The 23,755-nt window shown below is 44.1% G+C and overlaps 1 protein-coding gene across 7 annotated transcripts in view; it reads left to right on the top strand.

The window, feature by feature from the left end:
• PITPNM3 (PITPNM family member 3) overlaps nucleotides 1–23,755 on the top strand; it is a 338,711-nt gene that overhangs the window by 314,010 nt on the left and 946 nt on the right. For all 7 annotated transcript variants that reach the window (XM_043531087.1, XM_037880424.2, XM_043531085.1 and 4 more), the window contains 8 exons: nucleotides 397–591; nucleotides 2,628–2,776; nucleotides 8,905–9,021; nucleotides 10,373–10,489; nucleotides 17,581–17,729; nucleotides 20,640–20,789; nucleotides 21,724–21,907; nucleotides 23,093–23,221. In XM_043531087.1, the coding sequence (XP_043387022.1) occupies nucleotides 397–591; nucleotides 2,628–2,776; nucleotides 8,905–9,021; nucleotides 10,373–10,489; nucleotides 17,581–17,729; nucleotides 20,640–20,789; nucleotides 21,724–21,907; nucleotides 23,093–23,221 (1,190 nt within the window). The remainder of the gene's footprint in view (nucleotides 1–396; nucleotides 592–2,627; nucleotides 2,777–8,904; nucleotides 9,022–10,372; nucleotides 10,490–17,580; nucleotides 17,730–20,639; nucleotides 20,790–21,723; nucleotides 21,908–23,092; nucleotides 23,222–23,755) is intronic.

The following is a 23,755-nucleotide window of genomic DNA, read 5'->3' as shown; positions in this document are numbered from 1 at the left end:
ACAGGTGGGCCCTGGAATTTTTATAGCATGTTGGTGCGGAGGGGAGGGCTCAGAAAGAAAAAGCTTGGGAAACCCCTGCCTTAGAGAAGGCAGATTTTCTAAGAGCTAAGCACCCACTGTCTGAAAATCAGGCCCCTTTAAGACGTAGCTGGTCATAAAAATTGCGGCACCCAAAATCACTTAGTCACTTTTGAAAATCTAGGCCTAAGACAACCAATTCTCATAGACTTTTCGTGGGAGTTGGTAGCTTCCTTCATATAGGCTCCTTAGCTTGCACTGGCTCTCTCCAGAGTGAACCTCACGCATAATCTTTATTCAGGCAAACTCCCACTGACCTCAGTGAAATTGTTAGAAAACCATGCTCTTCTCTTTGATTTTCATGTTTAAAATATGCAGCTGACACTCTCCACAACCAGAGCGCCCTGCTTCTTGAGAACATCTCCAGGGTCATACCCTCCTCTCCAGAGACTCCAGAATCTCCAGACACGCTGAGTCAGTCACAAGGAAGGACAAGGAGGACAAGCTTGGTCAGCATGAACAGTGAAACCTCTGGGTCGACAGAGAGCTTGCCATCAACAAACATCTCCAATAGTGAGTGAGGCTTTGGGCTGTTTATTTCTGATACAGTGTCAATCCTTCCATGTGCCTCAGGCCTATGGAGGTTTATTTTGAAAAGGAAATCTTCCCTTTCCAGGAATACTAGTAGTGCTTTTAAGAGCTTAAGTAGCTAGAATTTTAATTAACCCAGGTTAGTGTCCTCCATTTATATCGTTGGGTTTTTTTTTTGCATTTTGTTCAGATAAGGTAATAAAATTAGGGTCATGCTTTTTATTAAGTCATTTATAAGGAGTAAATTTTAACAGGTATTATGAGCATGTTCCAGTCATGACTACTGTTGCCCCTTTTTTGACCCAAGCAACTAGTCAAAGTTCAGGTCCCTGTGGGTGTCCCATTGGGAGTAGAATTTGGTGATAGTCAGGTGTTTCTTTGATACAGTTTTGTTTATTTACAAAGAATGTACAAAAGTCCTGTGTCTTCAAGTGCTGTAGATAGTTATAAGCAGTGATGAGCTGCCAAAATCTTAACAACCGGTTCCCTCCTCACCCCATGAGGGGGTCGTGACCCACCCCTGTCCCCCGGGAGTCCTGCCCCATCCAATCCCCCCGCGTTCCTTGATGTCCCGCCCCCTGGGACCCCTGCCCCATCCACCCCCCTCCCCTGTCCCCTGAGTGCCCCCCAGAACCGGGCAGGAGGGTCTCATGGGCCACTGTAGTGGGTGACCACCCCGCCCCTAAGAGCCAGAGGGATCTGCTGGGGGACGAGGTGGGGAGTCCCAGCGGCGCTTACCTGGGGCGGCTCCCAGGAAGCATCCGGCAGGTCCCTCTGGCTCCTAGGGGCGGGGTAGCATAGCTGGGGGGAAGCAGGGGGAGCAGCCGCTCCCCCCACTGATCACATCAAAAGTGGCGCCTTAGGCACTGACTCCCTGGGTGTTCTGGGGCTGAAGCACCCACGGGGAAAATTTGGTGGGTGCTCGGCAGCTCCCTGCCCCCAGCTCACCTCCGCTCCACCTCCTTCCCTGAATGCGCCGCCCCCCTCTGCTTCTCCGCCCCCCCAGCTTCCCACGAATCAGCTGTTAGCGCGGGAGTTAGTTCCCCTGCGCCCCCCCCCCCCTCCCTGGGTTACCTGCTGCGGCGCGGGCGGCCCTCCTCACGGCCCCCCACCCCCACCCCAGCTCCCCTCCGCCTCCCTGGGCCTGAGTGTGAAGCCGCCGCCTGCTTCTCAGCCCTCCCAGGCTTCCCGCGCTAACAGCTGATTCGCAGGAAACCGTGGGGGTGGAGAAGCAGAGTGGGGTGGTGCGTTCAGGGGAGGAGGCGGAGCAGAGGTAAGCTGGGGCCGGGCGCGGGGTGGGAAGCTGACGGTGAGTGCTCTGCACCTACCAAATTTTCCCTGTGGGTGCTCCAGCCCCGGAACACCCACGGAGTTGGTGCCTAAGGTGCCACTTTTGGCCAGTTGTTAAATTTAGAAGCCCTTTTAGAACCGGTTGTCCCTAAATTTAACAACCGGTTCCAGCGAACCGGTGCGAACCAGCTCCAGCTCACCACTGGTTATAAGCAACCTATTAGCCTGTTGGACAAAACTAATCTATAATTGATTAATTTACCCTTTTTGAGAACATCTGTTATTCAGAGATGATTAACCCTTTAAGAGCTTTTTGTAAGTTTATTCTTAATATAAAGTGGTACACAATGAAACTGACTAGTTTAATTTTATGGTGTTAAGACATTATAATTTGTCATCATTTATGTGATGGTAGCATGCAAAGGCCTCAGTTAGAATCAAGGTCCCATCATGCTGGGAGCTGTGAAGATGCTCCCCGCCCCAAGCAGTATAGTATTAACGGTACAATTTGCATTGAAAACACTCGAGCAATTGTTTGAAACCAAATGATAGACTGTTTTTGGTTCATGAAAGCATTACAATTAATGTTAGGCTTTATAATGTCTTTTACAGGAACCAAAATTTTGTGAGAATCTTTTTAACCAAGTTGCCTAAACCAGAAAGATAGAGATTATTAACAGGATATCTGTTAGAAACATGGTGCCATACTGCTTGTTTGTTATTTGCAGTTACTGCCAAATGGTGGGGAACAAAGCGAATAGATTATTCCCTGTACTGTCCTGATGTTCTAACTGCATTCCCAACAGTGGCTCTGCCACATCTCTTCCACGCCAGCTACTGGGAATCAACTGACGTCGTGGCATTCATTTTAAGACAGGTAATTTTATCTTGATCTCTCTCTAAAGGAAAATTCAGTATGAATCAGTAATAATCTGTATCAGACCCTTTGGAATGTTAAGCTATACAGCAACTTTAGTTTGATGAAAAGTTATTCATCCTTTCCGAGAAACAGTGTCTAGGCACTTGGCCGGGAGTCATGAATATCTGCTTTCCAGTCCCTCCTCTGCCACTGTTCCCAGCGGCATCTCACATTTGTTCTGTTTTGTTTTCAGTTTTGCTATTAACTCAGGTGGAGGTCACCTCTTTAGAGTCCAGTGAGGTACATTTGTTATATACTACAAGAGAAGGATGCTTTCGTAGCTAGAGCACAGGATTGGAAGTGAGAAGATGTGGGTTACAGTCTCAGTTTTGTCATATCCTCCTTGATCTTTGAGAAGGCATTTGCCCTTTCTGCTTGGCTTCCCTAGGGTACCGCCCAACAAATGCGGAGGGGAAATAATACAAAACAAGCGGCTGAGAGAGTTGAATAGTTATCTACAAATCTCTTTGATGAAAAGCACTATATTAAATGAAGAAGAGATGAATTCTCATAAGCTGGCATCTAAAAATAGGTACATAGGATAAAAATAATAATGTAATGTGCAAGTTACTGGGCTTTAATCAAGGTTGTATTTTTGGATCAGATGTGTCTCTGCGTAGTCAAAATGGCACTGTAATCGCTAATCTTTGGTAACAGAATAGGCTGTTGATATCAGGCAGCGCTGATGTACTTTGGATGAAATAGGTTGGTCTAATTGGATACTGTGTTTATATGGAGGGCATGGAGGAGTCTGACATTTGACTCCTGATAAAATAGGCTGTGAGTGAGCAAGACATTAGTCTGATCCCATGATTAGTATGTGTGTGTTTCACCTTTATTTGACAAGAGTAATTTGACTTCAGTTTACCCAGGAGAGGATTTTCTGAGGAGTGTAAATGAGGAGTAGGGGCTCTTTGCATGGAGATCAGCACAGTATAAATACAAGAGCTGGTCGAAATTTTTCTGATGGAGGAGTACTGCATCTGAAAAATGCTGATTTGATGGCACCAAAATGTTCCGTGGGGCTGTGTCAATTCAGCTGATGCAGATGTAACACACACGGTCCTGGCTGTGGTGTTCTGTCTCATTTAGTGGCAATGAGACCACTTAGAGATATTAATGAGTTTGCTCTACAGCCTTAGCTAACAGGCATATGGCTTTTAGCCCATGCAGTTGAGGCTCACGCATATAGCTCCAGAGGTCCCAGGTTCGATCCCGCTTGCCGACGACCGGGGTCTGTCGACGTTACACAGAGTCTGCCTGTCTGGTTTCCTGCCAGCCCATGTCGCTCGCTGGACTGCCCAGCTCCCCACCTAGTGGACTGCCAGCAGCTCCCTGGCTGACCTACCTTCTCAGCTCTCTGGATCCCCACCCTATACCGGAAACCTACTGACCGCTATACTGACCTACATGCCTCCAGCTTCCATCCAGGACACACCACACGATCCATTGTCTACAGCCAAGCTCTAAAATACAACTGCATTTGCTCCAATCCCTCAGACAGAGACAAATATCTACAAGATCTCTATCAAGCATTCTTAAAACTACAATACCCACCAGAGCCAGAAGAGTACCCAGAAGTCACCTACTTCAGGACAGGCCCAACAAAGAAAATAACAGAACACCACTAGCCATCACCTTCAGCCCTCAACTAAAACCTCTCCAACGCATCATCAAAGATCTACAACCTATCCTGAAAAATGATCCCTCACTCTCACAGATCTTGGGAGACAGACCAGTCCTCGCTTACAGACAGTCCCCCAACCTGAAGCAAATACTCTCCAGCAACCACACAACAAAAACACTAACCCAGGAACCTATCCTTGCAACAAAGCCCGATGCCAACTCTGTCCACATATCTATTCAAGTGACACCATCATAGGACCTAATCACGTCAGCCACACTATCAGAGGCTCGTTCACCTGCACATCTACCAATGTGATATATGCCAGCAATGCCCCTCTGCCATGTACATTGGCCAAACCAGACAGTCTCTATGCAGAAGAATAAATGGACACAAATCTGACATCAGGAATCATAACATTCAAAAACTGGTAGGAGAACACTTCAACCTCTCTGGCCACTCAGTAAAAGACTTAAGGGTGGCAATTCTGCGACAGAAAAGCTTCAAAAACAGACTCCAAGGAGAAATTGCTGATCTTGAATTAATATGCAAACTAGATACCATTACTGGGGTTTGACTAGAGACTGGGAGTGGCTGGGTCATTACACATATTGAATCTATTTCCCCATGTTAAGTATCCCCACACCTTGTCAACTGTCTAAATGGGCCATCATGATTATCACTACAAAAGTTTTTTTTCTCCTGCTGATAATACGCATCTTAATTAATTAGCCTCTTACAGTTTGTATGGCAACTTCCACCTTCTCTGTATGTATATATATATTTTCTTACTATATGTTCCATTCTATGCATCCAATGAAGTGGGCTGTAGCCCACGAAAGCTTATGCTCTAATAAATTTGTTAGTCTCTAAGGTGCCACAAGTACTCCTGTTCTTAACTCCACAGGCTATCTCCCTTCCTTTCCTGCTCCAAGCTGGTGTCACTGGAGTCTCCTCAGCCGGCTGAGTCTCCCTAATCTGACCTACCAGGCAGCATGTGTGCTATCCACAGCTCCTGAGAATAGAGTGTCAATGGCTGACCCTCCCTCCTGCCCATCCTGCTGCCTGGAGAGGCAACAGACCCCAGTGCTGGGTGGACAGTGATGCGGGTTAGCCAGAGAAAAGGGCTGAAAGCCAGCTGGGCAGTTCTATCCAGTCTCCACTCCTCAGAGGTCAGTCTGCATCTGTGGATTTTACTACAGGCCATGGCTTGAAACTAGGTCACTCACAAAACCATCCATCACCCTTTGCGCTTAAGATCAGGGGCTTAGATCCAGTGTTCATAACTTCCCTGTTTGATGCTTAGAGATGAAGGTAATGGGCCCCTTAGAAATACCTAAGGTAGGCAGATTTAAGAGGTTAGGCAGATATCTTTCTGAGGATTTCAGCACCAACTTGGCAATAAATGGGCAGAGGCTCTCTCCGCTGTGGAATTCTCAAGGCCAGTTTAAGTAAACTTCGCTAGAAACAGTATCATCACAGTCAGTTAAAAGCAAAATTTACCCATCAAACAAGACAAATCTCCATTTAAAAGAACTATAGATTTGCTGCTCTCCTTAAAGCAGTGGAGAAGTGGTCACGTTCAGAATTTTATTTTTAGGGAGTAATTCTTGAAGTAATAGAATCCAGGTGCCTGATTTTCAGCTATGCAGACGGAAGCACATACACACACACGCATTTTCTCATTTCCAGTGCTTTTGTCCTACTGCTTCCTCCATCTCCTTCTCCAGCTTTGGACTTTATGCCTTTTTATCATGGCATGCTCTTCCCTCTTCTGTCAAGCACCCTCTCCTCTTTCAAATCCCTCCCTATTCCTACTTCTCTCCAAGCAATCCTTCCTACCTTCTCCTTCTCAGCGCCCCCCCAACCCCAACCCCAAGCGCAGTTGAGCTGTTGTGCTCTATGTTGCCCTGTGTATGGGATTTTTCTTGTGTAATTTGAGTATAAGCTTTGCAGGGGCAGGGGCCATGTCTCTGAAGTACCATGTAGGTTTACAGCACTGTATAAATGACTAGGTAATACAGGTGCAACTTCCTCACTCTGCCTCTATATAGATTCAGGTTAATGAACGTTCTGTACGGCAGGATTGTCTTTGCCTGAGCAATGCCCATGGTGAATGGGATTTGTGCTAGTGAATAAATACCTGTCTAAACTAAAACCCCAGAGTCCTCTATACCTGTTAGACAGTCACTCGCATAGAGTAAAGCCAATCATGGGTTACCCAGGTCTGCTTGTACTTTGCTTTAGAAATGTATTTATCTTTCCATTAGCAAATTTGGTTTTCCTGTTCGTTTTCCCCATAAGATTTTTTGCAAGTTAAGACAACAAATAGCACAGATGTAAACTTCAGGTGAAAGGCTTCCCAAGCCAAATCAGGCCTGGCTTGACTCATACAAGTAGTCCCTGGAACACCATAGGCATATCCATGTGGGGAAAGTCAGCAAGACTTGGCTGTCTTTATCTGGAGAAAATCATTGTGGGAGTGAATGTTGCCATGTCATTTTCTATGAAAAGATTTTCCTTCCTCTCATGCCTCTAAATATTAAAGGAGAAACATCCCCCATCCTCTGACCCCACCTTTGCAATGCCCTTCTCTCTGCTCACGACACATTATATTTTATAAATATCAAGACTGAATGCTCTTCAATGGTTCCATTAAAGCCCTATCCTGAGAGGCAGATAGCAAAGTTGATCAGTACCATTCCTGAAGAAGAGCTCTGTGTGAGCTCGAAAGTGTCTCTCTCATCAGTAGAAGTTGGTCCAATAAAAGATATTACCTCACCCACCTTGTCTCTCCAGTGCTGTTCCTGTCACTTCTCAAAATAACCCCTCTGTCCATGAAGCAGGTGAGGTAAAAAAACAGTGGACAATTAATTGGTTAGTCAGTTGTTCCAATAACGATAGATGGTTCTTCAGGTGATCCTGCTGAGAGTGTTGATGTACTTTGACACAAGCAAGGAACCAAGCCATTGGAACAACTGTCTCAGAAACACAGCATTACAAGTAAATAGCTGCTTAGCCTGGATTGGAAAGGAATGCTGGCTTTGTGGTAACACTGAATTGGAGTCTCGGAGACCTAGATCTAATTCCTGTTCCTGTCACAGATGTCCCGTGTGATTTTAAACAAGTCACTTAAGGGCAGATTTACACTGGTATTTAGGTGCCTAAAGTTGCAGATAGGCACCTAACCTGCTTTGGTGCTTTTGTAAATGTGTAAGGCACCCTAATTCCAGTTGAAAGTCATGGGGCTGTATATAGCAGGCTTTTATTAAGAGGACCTTTCTTTGAGACAGCAGGGGCTGCACTGGCAGGTCTGTGGGTCTCACTAACTTGCATGTAAATATATATTTAAAACAAAAGCAAGACTGAGGTTTTCAAAACTGCCTAAGCAAGTTGGGCACCCATCTATTTGAGGCAGCTAGGACATCTCAGTATCAACAGGCACTTTTCCATTTCAGTGTGAACCAGGCTAGGGATGTCAGATTGGCTTAAAAGGGTCTGGGTTTGGCTCCTCTCTATTAAATGCCCATCAAGAGGGAATCTTGGACACCAAGTTGAAGGAGTGTTAATGATATCCATAGAGAGGCTGAAATAGGCAACAGCAGCCATTTCACATTAGCTCGTGGAGCAGGCTGAACTGAAGGTTTACGCTTGGTGAGTCAGTTGCTCATTTACACTGAAGTAACCTCACGCTATCCATGGTCCATCGGTCGCCAGTCAGAGTACAAACCTCCTCTTGTTTAAGTTTGTAGACTGTTCCTCTAGAACCACAGAGAGAGCACAATAGCTCCCTGTTGGGGGCTGACATTTAGATCATATGGGAATGCAGCTAGACTTGTATTTTAATCAAGCTTTGCATGCTCAACCACTAGACTGAATTGGTGCTGGCATCTTTGTCGTTATGCTACTGCATATGGACCTAATACGTGGAACCACTCGCATGGGGGATAGGTGCGGAAAGCCAGTGCAAGTGGGGTCAGGGAGCTGGCCACCAGGCCCATCAAGGAAAGGGGAAGGTCGCAGCAAATGCTACTATGGTCCATGAGCAATCATACGATTGCTTTGTGGATGGCTTAACAGCCCAGGAGAAGAGGATGCAACTGTCCTCAATCCTTATGTAACACTCCCACTGTTTATTCTGGCTTTTGTGGGTTTTGAGGATTTGAGTCTGAAGCAGGAATAAATTTGCTTCATTGGGAATGGAAAACAACACAATAAGCTGCTGACATGCACTGTGCAGATACAATAACATCCTCTGCTTGCTTGACACTTAAGGTGAATGATATGCAGGTACAGTAATATTCCTGATCCGATTACCCATTTCTTCAGCATATTCTTACCATATGATCTGGGGAATGCAACTAAACTGTTGCAGCACCGTGCTTCCTCCTCCCGCACCAAGCATAGCTACGATGAATCTGGTGGCCGCCCATCATTTGTTGTAACATTAATCTCATTTCAGGTGATGAGGTATGAAAATGTGAATGTCAAGGAAAATGACAGCTTGGACCCTGCAACACTAAGCCCCTCCAATCCACGAGAGAAATGGCTACGCAAGAGGACACACGTCAAGCTCAGAGTACGTATCCTGTACCATCCCAGAGCAGATACAGATCTATGTCTTTCCTTGCAACGATTTCAATGGAATGCAGTTCTCTCACCTGAAGTGTGATTGTTGCATAACTGCAAATTAGTAAAGAACTGAAAAGCATTAAGTATCGCTAGGGGGAAGGAGTGAGTGTGTGTGTGTATATCCTACTGACTGCGAGAGTACAGAAGTGAGAACTAAAAGAACAGAATCCTGAGGCTTCAACAACAAAAACTTGAGTGCTACAGAACAAGAAAAATGGTGTTAAAATTAAAGCAACATTATTCCAAGCACAATAGGTTGATCTGCAGACTGAAAGCATCTTCAGGTGAATAGTGGATATTGGTTACATAATATTTTGCCCTTGTCTAGCTTCTTAATTCTCAAACACAGAGATTCCCAAATCAGAGCTCTCTAACACAGGTGTGAGGTAGGTCATCTGCCCTGCTTTTCAGCGTGAGCGAACAGAAAGGAAAAGTGACCAGTGCATACTTGGCAGAGTTGAGAATAGGAGTCAGGACATTCAGGTTCTTTCTTCTGTGGCTAAGGCACGGAACTATCCCTCCCCTGTGCTATTAAATAAGAGAACACGGGGACTGTGATTTCTAGTCCTCCATCATCATCTTACTATAAGAGCAATGGGGTCCAATGGTGAGATTCGGGAGAATTGGGAATTGTGACAGCTGGGTTTGATTCTCCACTCTCCAAGGGCAAATGCCTACCATGGTTCATGTGCCTTATCCTAGCCCTCTGTAAGGGTCGGGGCAGAATTTCAACCTCTGGGAGTAGTGTTAATGTTTAATTGTTGTCTGGATCTGTGCAGCACCGGCATGCTGAGGCCTCAGGGTGCTATTATAATACTAATAAACAAAACTAGAACATTAGAGAGGAAGGGTGGCCCAGTGATTCAGCTGCTGCACTGAGACTCAGGAGAGATGGGTTCTGTTCTGGGCTCTGCCAGACTCCTTGTGTGACCTTGAACAATTTCCTTAGGTGCTTTTGAAAAATGCCACCCTAAGTCGCCTAAGAAGAGCACATGTCCCACTGATTTTTTCAGTGCGACTTGGGCTCCTCCTAAGTAATTCATGTGTTTTTGAAAAATCCCAATCTTGATCTCTTGGTGCCTCAGTTCCCCATCTGTAAAATGGGGATAATATTCCCTTCCTCCTACCCTTTGTCTGCCTCATCTATTTAGATTATAATCAATCTCTTTGGGACAGAGACTACCACTTAGTCTCTGACCTTGACGGGGCATAGGCACTAATATAATACAAACAACCCAATGCAAAGCCTACCAAAAGCATAAAAACGTGGAAATACTAACCTTTTTCTTTCATTTCAGAACGTAACTGCCAATCACAGGGCAAACGATGTCATTGCAGCCGAAGACGGTCCTCAGATACTAGTTGGGCGGTTTATGTATGGCCCCCTGGATATGGTCGCTTTAACGGGTGAAAAGGTAAAGCTAGAGCTTTTGTGGATCATTTCCCCCAAATTAACGCTAGTGGTTACATGAGTTGAGCACAGTCACACACTTAACTGTCTGTGTTACCATAGATGGCTCCACAGTGATGGGGACTATGTTTAGTAGACTTGAGTTTCAGGGATCATTTCTATAGTTTGTAACTAGAGAAGTGTAGCCGAAAGTGTCTGATCTCCTGTCACGCTGGCAAAAATGTGCTAAAATTGAGCCCTCCTGATATCTGACCTTTTCTACCCATCACCTTTCTTATGCGCTCCTGGCCATCTGAGCAGCTTGATGCTGAGCGTCAGGGGTGAAGTGATTACTAAGCATTCCATCCTATCACACCACCTACTGGAGACTGAATTAACTTACTAAACAAGAATTAAAAGAAATCATTCTGTAGCAGTGGCAAATCATGGAAGAAAAATTGATATACCCCAGATGAGACATTCAGATAAAGGAATTGGGACTCGGGGGTGGGAGGGTTTCACATTGTTGTTCTCTTAAACAAGGAAGCCTGAAGATGAATTTTAGCACCAGAGTAGTAATGTGACACAGCTGGGGCCATTGCTGTTCTAAAAGTCTCACACAATAGAAGTGTTTAAGGCTAATAAAGCCAAGCGTTAAGCTACAATATACCAGTTAGCGTGTATGGCCTGATTGTGCAATGAGCACTGGAGGGGCAGAGCATTGGAGGGGCACAGATTCATTGCAAACTGTAATGGTGAATTTTTTTGTGCTTCAGTAGAGTCGCCCAACAGTACAGTGGCTCTGTCATATTTAGATTTCATGATCAGTGCAGTTTTATTTAGTAACAAATGCCTGTAACCAAAAATAATTACAAGGTCCAACATTGCTACACTTACACCATCAGCTTGTATAAACAAAAATGTGTCCCCTCTAGATGTGTGTAGTTTAATACCATGAAAATAGCCTTAAAAGAATGACTTGCAGTTGTTTCCTTAAATGAGTTATCAGCCTTCATTTACAATCTGTGATGTAACAAATATGTTTTGTCAGAGGAAAATGAAGCTGGTGGTGGTGGTAGCTGAATTATTGAAAAGCAACAGATAGCATCCCTAGCCCTGCCATTGCCAGCAGGGTTGTGACACAGCTGAGCTGAATGTAATCACAGGCTAGAAATGAAATAATGGGTTCTGTGCACAATCTACTGTTTGTACTCTTAACCTCGGGCATCTTGCTCTTGAAACCATCTGCACTTAAATAATCACTCTTAATAACTGGTTTACATAAAGGAAGCTTGCTTTGTGCTCTCACTGCTCACACCTCAGCTACCAGGAAATCCATGCTCCTCCTTTGTTTCATGGAATGTAGCCATTGAGCAGATTTCATTTTTCCTTTACCTGATGCAGTACAATCCCTTGCACTACATATGCTAAACTGGGGAAAGTGAGCTGAAGAAGCCAACCGTGACTAATGATCAGGCATAAGCCCTAATCAGTCCATATTATGACTTCCTCACGGCACAGTGAGAATCTTACTACAGTACAAAAGACGTCTTGCCTGGAGTGCCAGTCCCCTGAAACAGCCATTATTGCATGTGGCCTTGGATAGGGAATTGGCCACAGCAGCAGTTTTCAATGTGAGGGTCACAACTGGCTGTCATACTGCCTTGACTTTCTCAGATTGCTAGATGGGAAGGTGGTGGGGATCCTGGTATGAAAAAGGCTAAGAACCTCTGTGCTTACTGGTACCTTGGTTCCAGTAGCCTGGCTGTGACAAAGGTGTATAGAATGCTGGCAGTCACATAACTGTAGGGAAGAACTCCCTGCATGTACCAGGGCTATTTAATTTAGTCACTGTGTCACTCCCCTTTGGTAGCATTTCTGATGCACTTTAAGACATGGGCTCCCCCCTCCAATGCCGTGAGCTGGAAGTGGTTCCTTTTCCCTTGTAAGTAGTTGGATTCCCACCCTATAGAATTCAAAAGCACAATTGGCCACCTTCTTGAAAACCTAGCAGACATGCTAAGGCTTGCTTGGTGCCAGATATCCATATCTAAAGGTTGTCCCCTCAGAAATTAGGACCATTGTAGGGGTAGGAGGACGAAGCTTGAATTTCTGCTGCCATTGCTAGACTGGTTCCTTGGTTGCATAGTGAACTTTGGTTAATATAGTGCTCGTTAAAGGTGAAATGTCTGGAGAGTGAACTATTAAAATGCATTTAATTTCAAGAGGTGTGCAGATCCTGTAGTCAAACCCCCTCAAATACAGCAATCTTTATTGTCTGGGGTGGTGGCAGATGGCAGGTACGTTTCCAAAAGAAAATTGTGTGTGCGTGCCCACACGCCGATGGCTTCTTAAAACAGGTTCGTTCCCCATTCCACTGCATTTGGAAACACAATTTGGGGAACCTCATTGCACCTCTGCCTTTAATGTAATAGCAAAGTCCCTCCCAACTGACTTACTGCAAAAGGCAAAAATTGCATGGCTTTTCCTAACACAGCCATAGAGACTTCTTGGTTGAGTGACATGGTGGAAGCTGAGTAAAGTTATCCTGGAAGTAACTCCATTGAAATCAATTAAACTACAGCAGGGGATGAATTTGCCTCCTTATGTTGACTCCAAACCCAGTAGAGTGCATGTAACAGTATTTCTCTGTCCTAAACAGGGCTTGGTTTTTCTGCTCTACAATTCCTAAGAATGTGCTGCGGCTACCATCTCTCTGCAGAATTCAGCCTTTCCCGTGCCAACATAAATTTAATTGTCAAAGTGGGGTGAGGTCACATTTAGTTAAGATCGTTGTTTTAATCTGGTCTCTTGGTTTGTAAGAACTCTAAAACAGCCCTATTACTTGAGATGACATAGGGGATAAGATCACAGATTTGCTCAAAGTTTATTGCAGATTTTTATCATAGCCCTTTTATTAGATTTTCAACCACTCTTTATTCTGATCACGTTTTATGTATATATAAAATAAAAGAGAAGATTCTTTTGGTAGTGATGAATAGGAAGCTGGGAGGGGGCATCAGTACTGGCATTATGAGAAACACATAAGTTATATTGCTCCAGAACTTGATTACTACTTATGCATACCATTCCTCAAACGTAGAATTAATTGACACTTTGAACCTATGTGGATATGAGTGAGCAGTGTAGTCTCAGAGTATATTTGCTTGGTATTAAAAGGCTTCAGTTATGCATTCAGGAAGACTACAACTCCCAGCCACTCAAGAAGTCACCCCCCTCCACATCATTTTTTTATTTATATTACAGTAGCGTCTAGAGCCCCAAGTTAGACAGGGGCCCCGTTGTGCTAGGTGCTGTACAAACAGAGAGACAATCCATGTCCCAAGGATCTTAAAAGTCTAAATAGGCAAGACGGTGACGGGGTGGGAGAGAAAAGGAAGCAGAGACGTGAAGTGACTTGCCCAGCACTACATAGCACGTCAGATCCAGGAACAGAATGCAGGTCTCCTGAGTCCCACTCAGGTGCCCCATCCATTGGACCACCTGGCCTTTCCTCCAGCTGCTGAAGGACTAGATTGTGGCATTTGCACTCACACTCATGTTTCCAGGTGGGGCATGTGTGCCGCCCAGGTGGCATTCTGCCTGCACAGTGCTGAGGCAGGCAGGTAGCATTTTCAGGAGCAGCAAATAATATATGCTTTAAAATGATGCGGCATGTGTTCCCGTAGTGCCACTGGCTGTGCTGGGAGGGTGAGACGCTGGCTCCGGCCCCTTTCACGTGTGGAATGCCTGAGGTTCCCTTGCTTGTGCTTAGAGAACTGAATCACTGACACGCTGTCTGCTCTCTGTGCCATCTACTCCCCCTTCCTGGTGCACTTGTGCAGCAGCAGTTAGTCTAGCCGAAGCGCGTGTTCTGCCCTCTCTTCCTGCGCCTAACTCAGGAGTTGGGATTCTTCTGCTAGCAATGCAAGAGAACAAAGCAGACGGTGTCCAAACCGAAATGATGCAGAGAGACTATTGTGGCAAATCCCCCCTCTCCTCTTAATGGCTCTTAGCTGGGGGAAGCAGAGGATGCAAGATCACTTGAAATCCATACTGATTTTGATTATAGAGGCACGAGAAGGAGCTGTGGGGGGGAGGACAACTCTTAAATTAGCTGGATCCTGTGCTGATTTGAGCACTTCATAAGCATCACTTTATGCATGATTTGGGAGTCGGATGTAGTTAGCTTTAGTCGGATGTCACTTTAGGTTGCTCTCATCATTAAGCAGAAAAATTCTCTTTGAGCTATGATTGCTTTCAGCCTCTTGTGTAAAAATACACTAGAGGATCAGTGCTGGATGCTATTAAGGGGAGGCCTCCCAGTTAGAGCACAGAACTGGGAGACCAAGAGGCTAAACTTGGCTCTGCTATTGGCTCAGTGCCATGCCACCTTGGGGGCAAGTCATGCAATGGCTCTGTGCCTCGGTTTCCCCACCTGTAAAATGGGGGTGGATATTTACTGACCTCACACTGAGGTTGAGATGCTTGAAAAGGGCAAGAATATCTTTGCTGCTGTCAGGCATAGTGCTGTAGCTTACACGTATATTCCATTTTCCAAGGGAATTCTTCAAGAGGGTCCATTTAGGATTTCTACAGACTGCTCATTTGTATTCCCATTGACTTTCTGTCATCTCAGTAACAGTGTACACATTTGGCTTCTAACGGGTACAAGTATGAAACTAACTAGATTGAAAACGTATTCCAGTTTATTCCTCTTTCAGACTGCAGACCCACTACCACCATTTAAATGTATGTCTCTGGTATAACCCAAAATTCAGTGGTGGGAGGAGGACATAAAAAGACTAACTTGGAGAGAGATTACTTATTAAGCTATAAAGATATGTATGGAAACAAACTCATGCAGGGATGATGAGTGAGGGATAAGGCAGTGCAGTTAAACGAAATGCTGTTCTGATCACAGTGAGATGCTTAATTTGGATGGTTGAAACGCATTTCACGTGCTTTATAAATATTTTGTTTGTTTCCAGTGTCTCTTTCATTATGCATGTTTCTGCATGCTCAGTGTTCTATAGGGAAGTGCACTGTAACATAAATAGTTTCAGACTGGCCACACAACATATAACTGGTTTTGGGTAATGTTGAGAGTTTGTCCTTCCATTAAATGTAACCCCAAATCCCATTATTTTCTCCTGCAAGGGAGACTCCAGGATTTCAGCCATGAAATGCAATCCTATTAAAGTCAATTTAACCCCAGTTCCGAGGAAGATAAGTGGAGTTCCATGTCTGTTCTGTCGAAGCTGGGGGTTCCCAGAGTGCCCATCACCATAGTATCCAATGCCCGAATGCAGCAGAGCTCTTTTAAGCATATGTTTAAGTGCTTTGCTGAATCAGGGCTTAAGCCCTTAATTCATGCCACCATATATCTAAGCCCCATGTTGCACTTTCAAATGAAAACTTTAGAAACAGAATCCCCAGCTGCTCCCTTGAAAGCTCAGCCAGATTCTCAGCCGGTGTAAATCAGCCTATTGACTTTGGCAGAGGTATGCCGATTTACACCAGCAGAGGTTAGGCCCAGTGTTTATTATTTTATGGATTTTTTTCCCTGTAAGGGCTTTAATGAGTCTGGGGCTTTGTCCTTTGACAATATTTCCCTCCCCCACATTGCACTGTGTGCCCATGGTCTGCCTTGCTGCTGCGTTCATGTCCCAGAAAGGGCTGCATTTCAGCAATGGGGAAAGCAAAGCGTGTGTTAGGGTGTAATAAAATCCTGTCGTTAGTAAAGGTCCTTAGAATCTCGTGGCTTTGATGGTGCAAAAGAAGTGTTTGGCATTCAGACTCCCTTGAAGAATTCATTTGGGCTGTGGAATTTTCACTCATGCAAGTGTAGTTAACGTTCTAATTTGGGGGGCTGTCAAATCTCACAGTAGAAAAAGTACCACTCTTCACTTATACGTAACACCTTTCATTTAAGGGTCTCAAAGCACTTTGCAGAGGGCAAGCATCATTATCTCCATTTTATATGGGGAAACTGAGGCACAGTGACTAGAAATAGCAATCAGTAGCATTTTATGTTCCCTCCATAAAGTCCTTGATCTGGAATGGATATGATTGAGGAGACTTGTTTGAGTGTGCTTGATGCAAACCGAACAGTTTGAGTGTTTGCTTTTTCCGTGAAATTGCTTTTTACTTTAACACCACAGAAGATTTTCCCCCCCCATCCTTATAAAAGAAAAAGAACTGAATGGTTAAATAAAAGAAAGTTCAAGCTGTAATTCACTAAAGAAAATACAGTTCTTCTTTCTTTATAGATCTACTATTCCTTTGAAGATTGTCTGTAGAGAAATGATTCTTCTCACTTTACTGTTAGCAAAACTTCCTCTGTTTTCCCCATTCCTTCCTTGTGCTAAGGGGGTACTTGAAAGATTCAGATACAGAATCCACTTAGGGTACAAAATGAACAATAGAAAGTTTCAGAACTTAGAAAAACAAAATCCTGAGAAACATCCTGCTGCGTGCCTATATAAGAACTGTGACTTCACACTGAAGTCTAAAAGCAGCCGGAGGAGGGGGTGGGGGTGTGTGGGGGGGGAGTAAATGCATTGGTAGATTTGGTAACACTTCTGTTGTAAGCTTTCAAAAGGTTTTTAGCATTTAATTGTATTCAGACCTCATTGCCACAAGGCATCATTTAGGCCAAGAGAACTGGACATTTATAGGGATAACAGGAATATATGAAGTTAGGGACTCGATTCTGCAAGATGCTGAGCACTCTGGTCCCAATCCTGCACAGCATTTAAGCACACTCAGTGTAGGAAGTGCTGTACACGATGGAGTCCAGAGTACTCCGTATATTGCAAGATTGAGCCCAGTAATTTAAAAAAGTCGTAAATAATAGACCTTCATGCTTCAGGACATAAAACACCCTCTAACTATAGAGGGGTTAGTAAGAAACTGTCCAGTGGGAAGATTATCCCATAACCATTTACTGTAGGATTTCTTGCCCCTTTCTCTGAGGTATTTGGTACTGGCCCTTGTCAGAGACAGGATATGAAACTACTTAGACCACTGGTCTGAGACAGTCTGGCATGTCCTATGAGCTGATGTGTGTTGTTGTCTAACAAATTTAATAGATTTTTTTTTTTACTTTTACAGGTTGATATCCTTATTATGACTGAACCCTCTTCGGGGAGGTGGGTGTATTTCGACACAGAGATCACCAATAGCAGTGGCAGGATATCCTACAACATACCCAAACAGAAGAGGCTTAGAGTTGGCGTGTATCCCATCAAAATGGTGGTTAGGTAATGTTTTCAGATTTGAATGCTGGATAATTAAGGTGTGGGATTCCCTAGTACAAAGAGAGTTATGCCATAAAAAAACAAACTAACAAACAAAAACCTGCATTTAGCATGAGTGCCATTCTTCAAACGGAGCAAAGGCACTTATTGTTTGTCCACAACGCTGAGCAAAGTTATTGCTCTGGAGACGTTTATTCCACCATCGTGGGCTCAATATGTAGAAAAAGAGACAGTGCTTTTAGACAATACGGGCCAAATGATGGCCCTTGTCTGGATGGAGAGGGCATTCAGAGCTCGGCCACATATCTGTTGCAGCTGTGGAAATGGGTGCTGCTGTGTGGATAGACAGAGGGAATGGGGGAAAATATCAGTTAAAGGGGTTGACTGTGGGGCTATGATCAGGATATCTACACTGGGAGGTGGGACCTCTTGGCAACCCCCCGCTGAACAGATGTTTTAATTTGATGTACTCAGGGGTGGCAGTTCTGAAGATGAGCAAGGCAGTCAGCTACGCTGGCTCTAGTGAGGATGGACGGAAGCAGAGGAAAGGGGGTTACTTAGATGGCAAGCTCCTTGGGGCAGGAACTGCTGCCTTGCTGAGTGTAGTACAGCATGTAGAACAGCGGGGTCCATGACTGGGGCTCCTAGGTGCTACTGCAGTACAAGTAATAACTGGCAACAAACTACACATGTGATCGCTAGCTGCCATCTCAAACCATGTTTTTTTAATTAATGCACATAAGGGGGATGATGTGCTTTTAGAGGGACGAGTCTCCTGTTAATTTTGCTTTCTAGACTGAAGGCAGACTTGGTTAATTGCTAAGAGTAAAACTAGTCAAAGTGCTTTATGGTATCACAAAGCCCTCACTAGCAGGGAAGCCTCCCCTGGGCTTCGTAATGGTCATTCACATCACGTGAGTCACAACTACAGATCTGAATAAGATACTGGAGGAAGGATGGTTTTGTGGCCATGGTAGTTCTGCCACAGACTTCCTGTGCAACCTTGGAAAAGTCACTTCATCTCATTTTGTGTCCATTTCCCAGTCCTTCCTTTCCCCAAACCTTTGTATGCTTTGCCTATTAAACATTTTGGGGCAGTGAGTCTCACACAATGCCCAGCCCACTGGGGCCCTGATCTCGGCTGCAATGTATAGACACAGCAGTAATACAAATAATAACAGCCAGTGGGACGCCACTAACTAGAGTTTAGTCTTGTCAATGCAGGGGATCAGGTCCATCTGAAGGCCCAAGCAAAGGTGTAGCTTGGGTAATCCAGAGCCTGCTTGTGGGTGGGGCTGGGCTGAAGGGATGATCTGTATCCCTCTGGGTGGTGACCAGTTTCTCCTGTTGAAATGGATAGTGAAGGTATTGCCTTGTTCCAAGTCTGCAGTTCAGTTCATCTGTTGATGTCAGTCTGACTGAAGGAATCACTTTAATTCTGGAATCAGTGCCATGCTTATTTTAAATTGAAAAACACAAGCCTTAAAGCAACAATTCAGTGAAGTGAAATCAATTGACTCTCTCCTAGCTCTCAAGAGTTTCATGAAAAGCCCTCTGCTGAGTCAAGCATAAAGAGGAAAAATGTGTGAAATAAAATTAATCTGCCTAAGTGCATGGATGGGGGCAGCTGTGCTTCTAAAGCTTTTTATGTTTAGTCAGAAAACTGCTAAATGCTTTGACATAAAGTTTTAATTTAATACTCCACTTTGGAGTTAAACTTCATGCCCACTTGGGAAATAACTTGCAGATTCCACTAAACGTCTCCTCTAAAAGAAAAATGGAATTAAAGGTGTCCTCGCAGCTAATCAAATGGAAGATCAGCTTTCCAATTCCACATATATATTCTCTTAATTAATAATAATTCCATTGTAGAATAGCAGGCAATCAATTTGAGAAGATAGGGCCGCTTAAAAACAAATTAATGTCTCTTCTGGGAAGTCTGCAGTTTAAAACGTTGCAACTGACTCAGGATCCAATCTCCTGCTTCCCTGGGCCTTAGATTGCAGGTTTAATATGCTTCACGCTAGAATGAAAGTAGTTATTACTTCCTCACCCTTAAATGGTCATGCCTGGACCTGACATGTGACGCGGGCACATTTCCAAGCAGAAATCCATCCTGCAAGATGTTGCCAGTAACACCAGATATAATTTCCCCTATAGCTGTAACATTCACTGTGACAAAGTTGGGCAGGGCTTGGGTCAGAGCTGCAGAGCAACACGATTCATATGGCAGGAAAAGGTAAGGGAATTGTGGGATCTCTGCCCCTGCCTTTTGCGGGTGGCCTGAGAGCCGCACTCCAGTGAAAGAATACTCGATGAGTAGAAGCTTGCAGATGCCAGAGCTCTACATGAGAAAAGCCATGTAGGGAAGTAGGCACCTCGTGTTTGAGTTCTCCCCTTTTGTGAATTTGTTACTCTTCTGGGCCAGCATTTTCAGCACAAGAAACAGGGATAGAGGGATGGTCAATTCCTGTCCATTTCTGTTGCACAGTAAGGTTGACTTTTTGCAAGTATGCACAGTGAGAGAAGTGTACATCGCTTTTCCCCATACACTTGTGGCTGCCCGATATTTTTAGGTTGCTTTAAAAAACCCAGGGTAATTTTTATTTCTAATGTTGCACAAAAGGGACAAAGCCTAGAGGGCTTTATTGTATTGTCAGTGATTTTTTTTGCCTTGCACTGCTTTAATTAGATTTATGCAAGTCTCACTGTTTTAGCCCAGTGGACTTGGAAAATTAGCTTCTTAAAGGGTCCCAACATCTTTACTTTGTGGTTCAAACTGGAAACAGGATAGTAAGTCCCATTAGGCTTGTGGAGCCCTGAATGCCTTGCTCCAGACAGACATCATTTCTGGTTTTCATTGTAATTCACAGAGTTTGAGTTCTGATGCTTCGCTTTGTTTTTCTTCTACAGGGGTGACCAGAGCAATGCAATCAGTTACCTGACTGTGCTTCCCCCGGGAATGGAGTGTGTGGTGTTTAGCATTGATGGCTCCTTTGCAGCAAGTGTCTCAATCATGGGTAGTGACCCCAAAGTTCGAGCTGGGGCTGTCGACGTTGTCCGGTAAGGGACACATACACATTAGTGTTTTTGGAGTCCCTGCCTCATCCCTTTTTAACAAAGGGGATCAAACTGGAAGCAAGAAATAACAGATTGTTCATTAAGCCCAGACTTCTTTGCAGATACATTTTTGTACCATTCAGACATCTAGCTATACCTGATTTGCACAGAAATTTACACATTTTATAGCACCTTAGATGTTTGGTGCAATTTACCATGCAAATCATAAGTTAAAGTTAAAAGGCTGCCTCTAGGAAACATGGCCTAAAAGTGCATGGACTCAATGGATAATTTTCCATTTATTACTCTGATTATCAAAAAGAGTGGTGAGTTATTGAAGGATTTTATGCTATAATGAATTTTAATCCTGAGGCCTGCTGTACCTTCCGGATGTAAAGTACTGTGAGAATAAGTTCTAAGAACCACTTAATTCCTTCACTTAAGAAGTCAGTTAATGCTGCACTGGGCGAAGAATTGGTGTCTATCATTTTAAACTCAGAGCCCCTTGAGCCCTCCTGAAAATGGAGTGATGAGCATCACAGCTTCCCAGGCTGTGATTTTGCTCTTGTTGAGGTCAAAGGCAAAATTTCCATCCATTTCAAGGACAGCAGGACTGAATCCACAGGGTGCAGAATATTGAAGATAAAATATATTTGGAAATATCCCCGGTGTTTTATACAACAATATTTGCACAAGTCTACCTATTGCTCTTCCCCGTTCCTCTTGAGGCATACAAATTATTGCATGAACGCACCAGGATGTTAGCTATTAAAATCAAAACCTGACCCCATCCCAGCTAGCCTTTTACCTAGTGAGAGATTATGCCTGGCTTTTCTTAAATTGTCACCATGTTCAGCAAAGATGTTCGTTAAGACTAAAGTGGATAGTGACTTCTCCCCCGCTTTCCACTCTCCCACGCTGCTTTTGCTTCTAACAGACACTGGCAGGATCTGGGATACCTGATCATCTATATCACTGGCCGTCCTGATATGCAAAAGCAGAGAGTGGTCTCGTGGTTATCTCAGCACAACTTTCCTCAAGGGATGATTTTCTTCTCAGATGGGCTTGTTCATGACCCACTACGACAAAAGACTATTTTCCTCCGGAATCTAATGCAAGAGGTAACAGAGGCTGTTTTGCACATATTGAATCAAATGATCAGTTGCTGGAAAGTCAGATCTCTATTGTCATTGCCCAAGGGGAGGGTCTCTCCCCCTTGGAAGGAAAAGACCATTGTCCATTACAAGGTATTTTGTTGTATCTTGGTTTCCTTCCTAAGATTCAGATGCAATGAAGGCTGCTCTGCCTTCTGAGGGTCTTGGATCCAGGCTATTCATTTTGATGATGCATATAAATAAATCCAGTAGCTATGAACAGTACAAGGTCAAATGTGTGTAGCCAAGCTATTGTCCTGATTTAAGAGAATCCAGCCATCATGATGTCTGATAATTGCTGCACCCTTCCATTTGCTAAAAGTATTAATTATGAAGAATCAGGAAAAATCCAGGCTGAGTTTGATAAGCTTCTGTATGGATTCTGGTCCCTCAGGGTCATGGTTGAAGCACGTTGGAGGGATGACGGAAGGGTTAAATTTGCTATGTAGCTACCTCTGCCTGATAATTTTCAGTGACCTGAATCTGGCAGCAAAACCTTCACTTTTATAAGACAAATATGGAGGTCTTTTGATTCACACTAAATTCCATTCCTAGTGCTGTGATTGCATAAAATCCCCCAAAACTAAGGATCTTAGTTGCTACAGGAAATTATGCTGGTTTCTCAGTAGGGAGCAGATATGAGGACAGACTAGGGTTATGTTGCTTTTGAGAACCTGGTCAGTCATGTTTATGGTTTGGATTCACATCCAATGGGAAAATGTGGCTCATTTTCACTCGTATAAATTATGGTTGTTTATCACCTCTGAAGATCAGACTTCTCAAGTACCCCCTGCTCATACGGACCTTCCAAATGGAAACATTATTTTTATTGCAATTCTTGTTCAGCTTCTAGAAATAAAGGGAGGGTTATTCTAAAAGGCCTGTGGGAGTTAAGCACCCAACTCCTATTGGCTTTCACCCTAATCCCAGCAATTACTTAAAAACGCAATCATCTTACCACTTTTACTGGCAAGAATTCTGCTGTGTTTTTTTTTTTTTTTTTTTTTTTTTAAACAAAGGCAAGTTTATAAATTTGGGTCAGTAACATCAGTTTATCCGGAGCTTCATCACAAAGAAAATGCCTGCTATAAGATATGGGTCAGCCATTCAGAGCATGTGCAGTTAAAACAATATTTGCCTTGGTTCTTTCAGTGCTACATCAAAATTTCTGCTGCGTATGGCTCAATGAAGGATATTTCTGTGTACAATGTTTTGGGTCTGTCGCCTTCCCAGATCTACATAGTTGGACGTCCGACAAAGAAATACCAGACTCAATGTCAGGTATGTAACTCTTGCTAAAAAGTCAGTGTCTTTTGGGACATGCACAGCAGATGAAAAGTGAAGATAAATCTTGACTGTGGCCAGGGCAGCACAAGTCCTAGAGAGGGCATTTTCACTTAGGAGAATGGGGCAAAAGGCTTTTAGCATCTCAAGAGTGCCGGTTGCTTGACAGCTGCACGTACAATATAGGACCAAATGGAAAGAGCAAGTTAAGATACACAGCTGTAATGTCTTCAATATTGGCATCTTCTAGCCATAGTGGTCCAAAATTAATCATCCATGTGTTTTCATCAGGAGTGTAGTCACTCTAAAGGGGGGGGGTGTCTCAGTTTTCTTTCTACCCTGGCTCTGATTCTCATGCAGCTCTGCTGCTGAACTCATGGGGAAAGAATGTTACCCATTTGGGCCCTTCTTGTGCTTTAGTATGAAAGGACAGCTCCCAGAGAGGAGCAGGATCCCGCCCTCATTACAGTAGAGTACTACAAACGAAGTATGAGGAGATAAGTGCAAGTGGTAGAAAGGCCATTTTGTTCC

Source organism: Chelonia mydas, chromosome 17, assembly GCF_015237465.2.
Source record: "Chelonia mydas isolate rCheMyd1 chromosome 17, rCheMyd1.pri.v2, whole genome shotgun sequence".
Lineage (NCBI taxonomy): Eukaryota > Metazoa > Chordata > Testudines > Cheloniidae > Chelonia > Chelonia mydas.
This window is presented reverse-complemented; position numbering and strand designations above follow the sequence as displayed.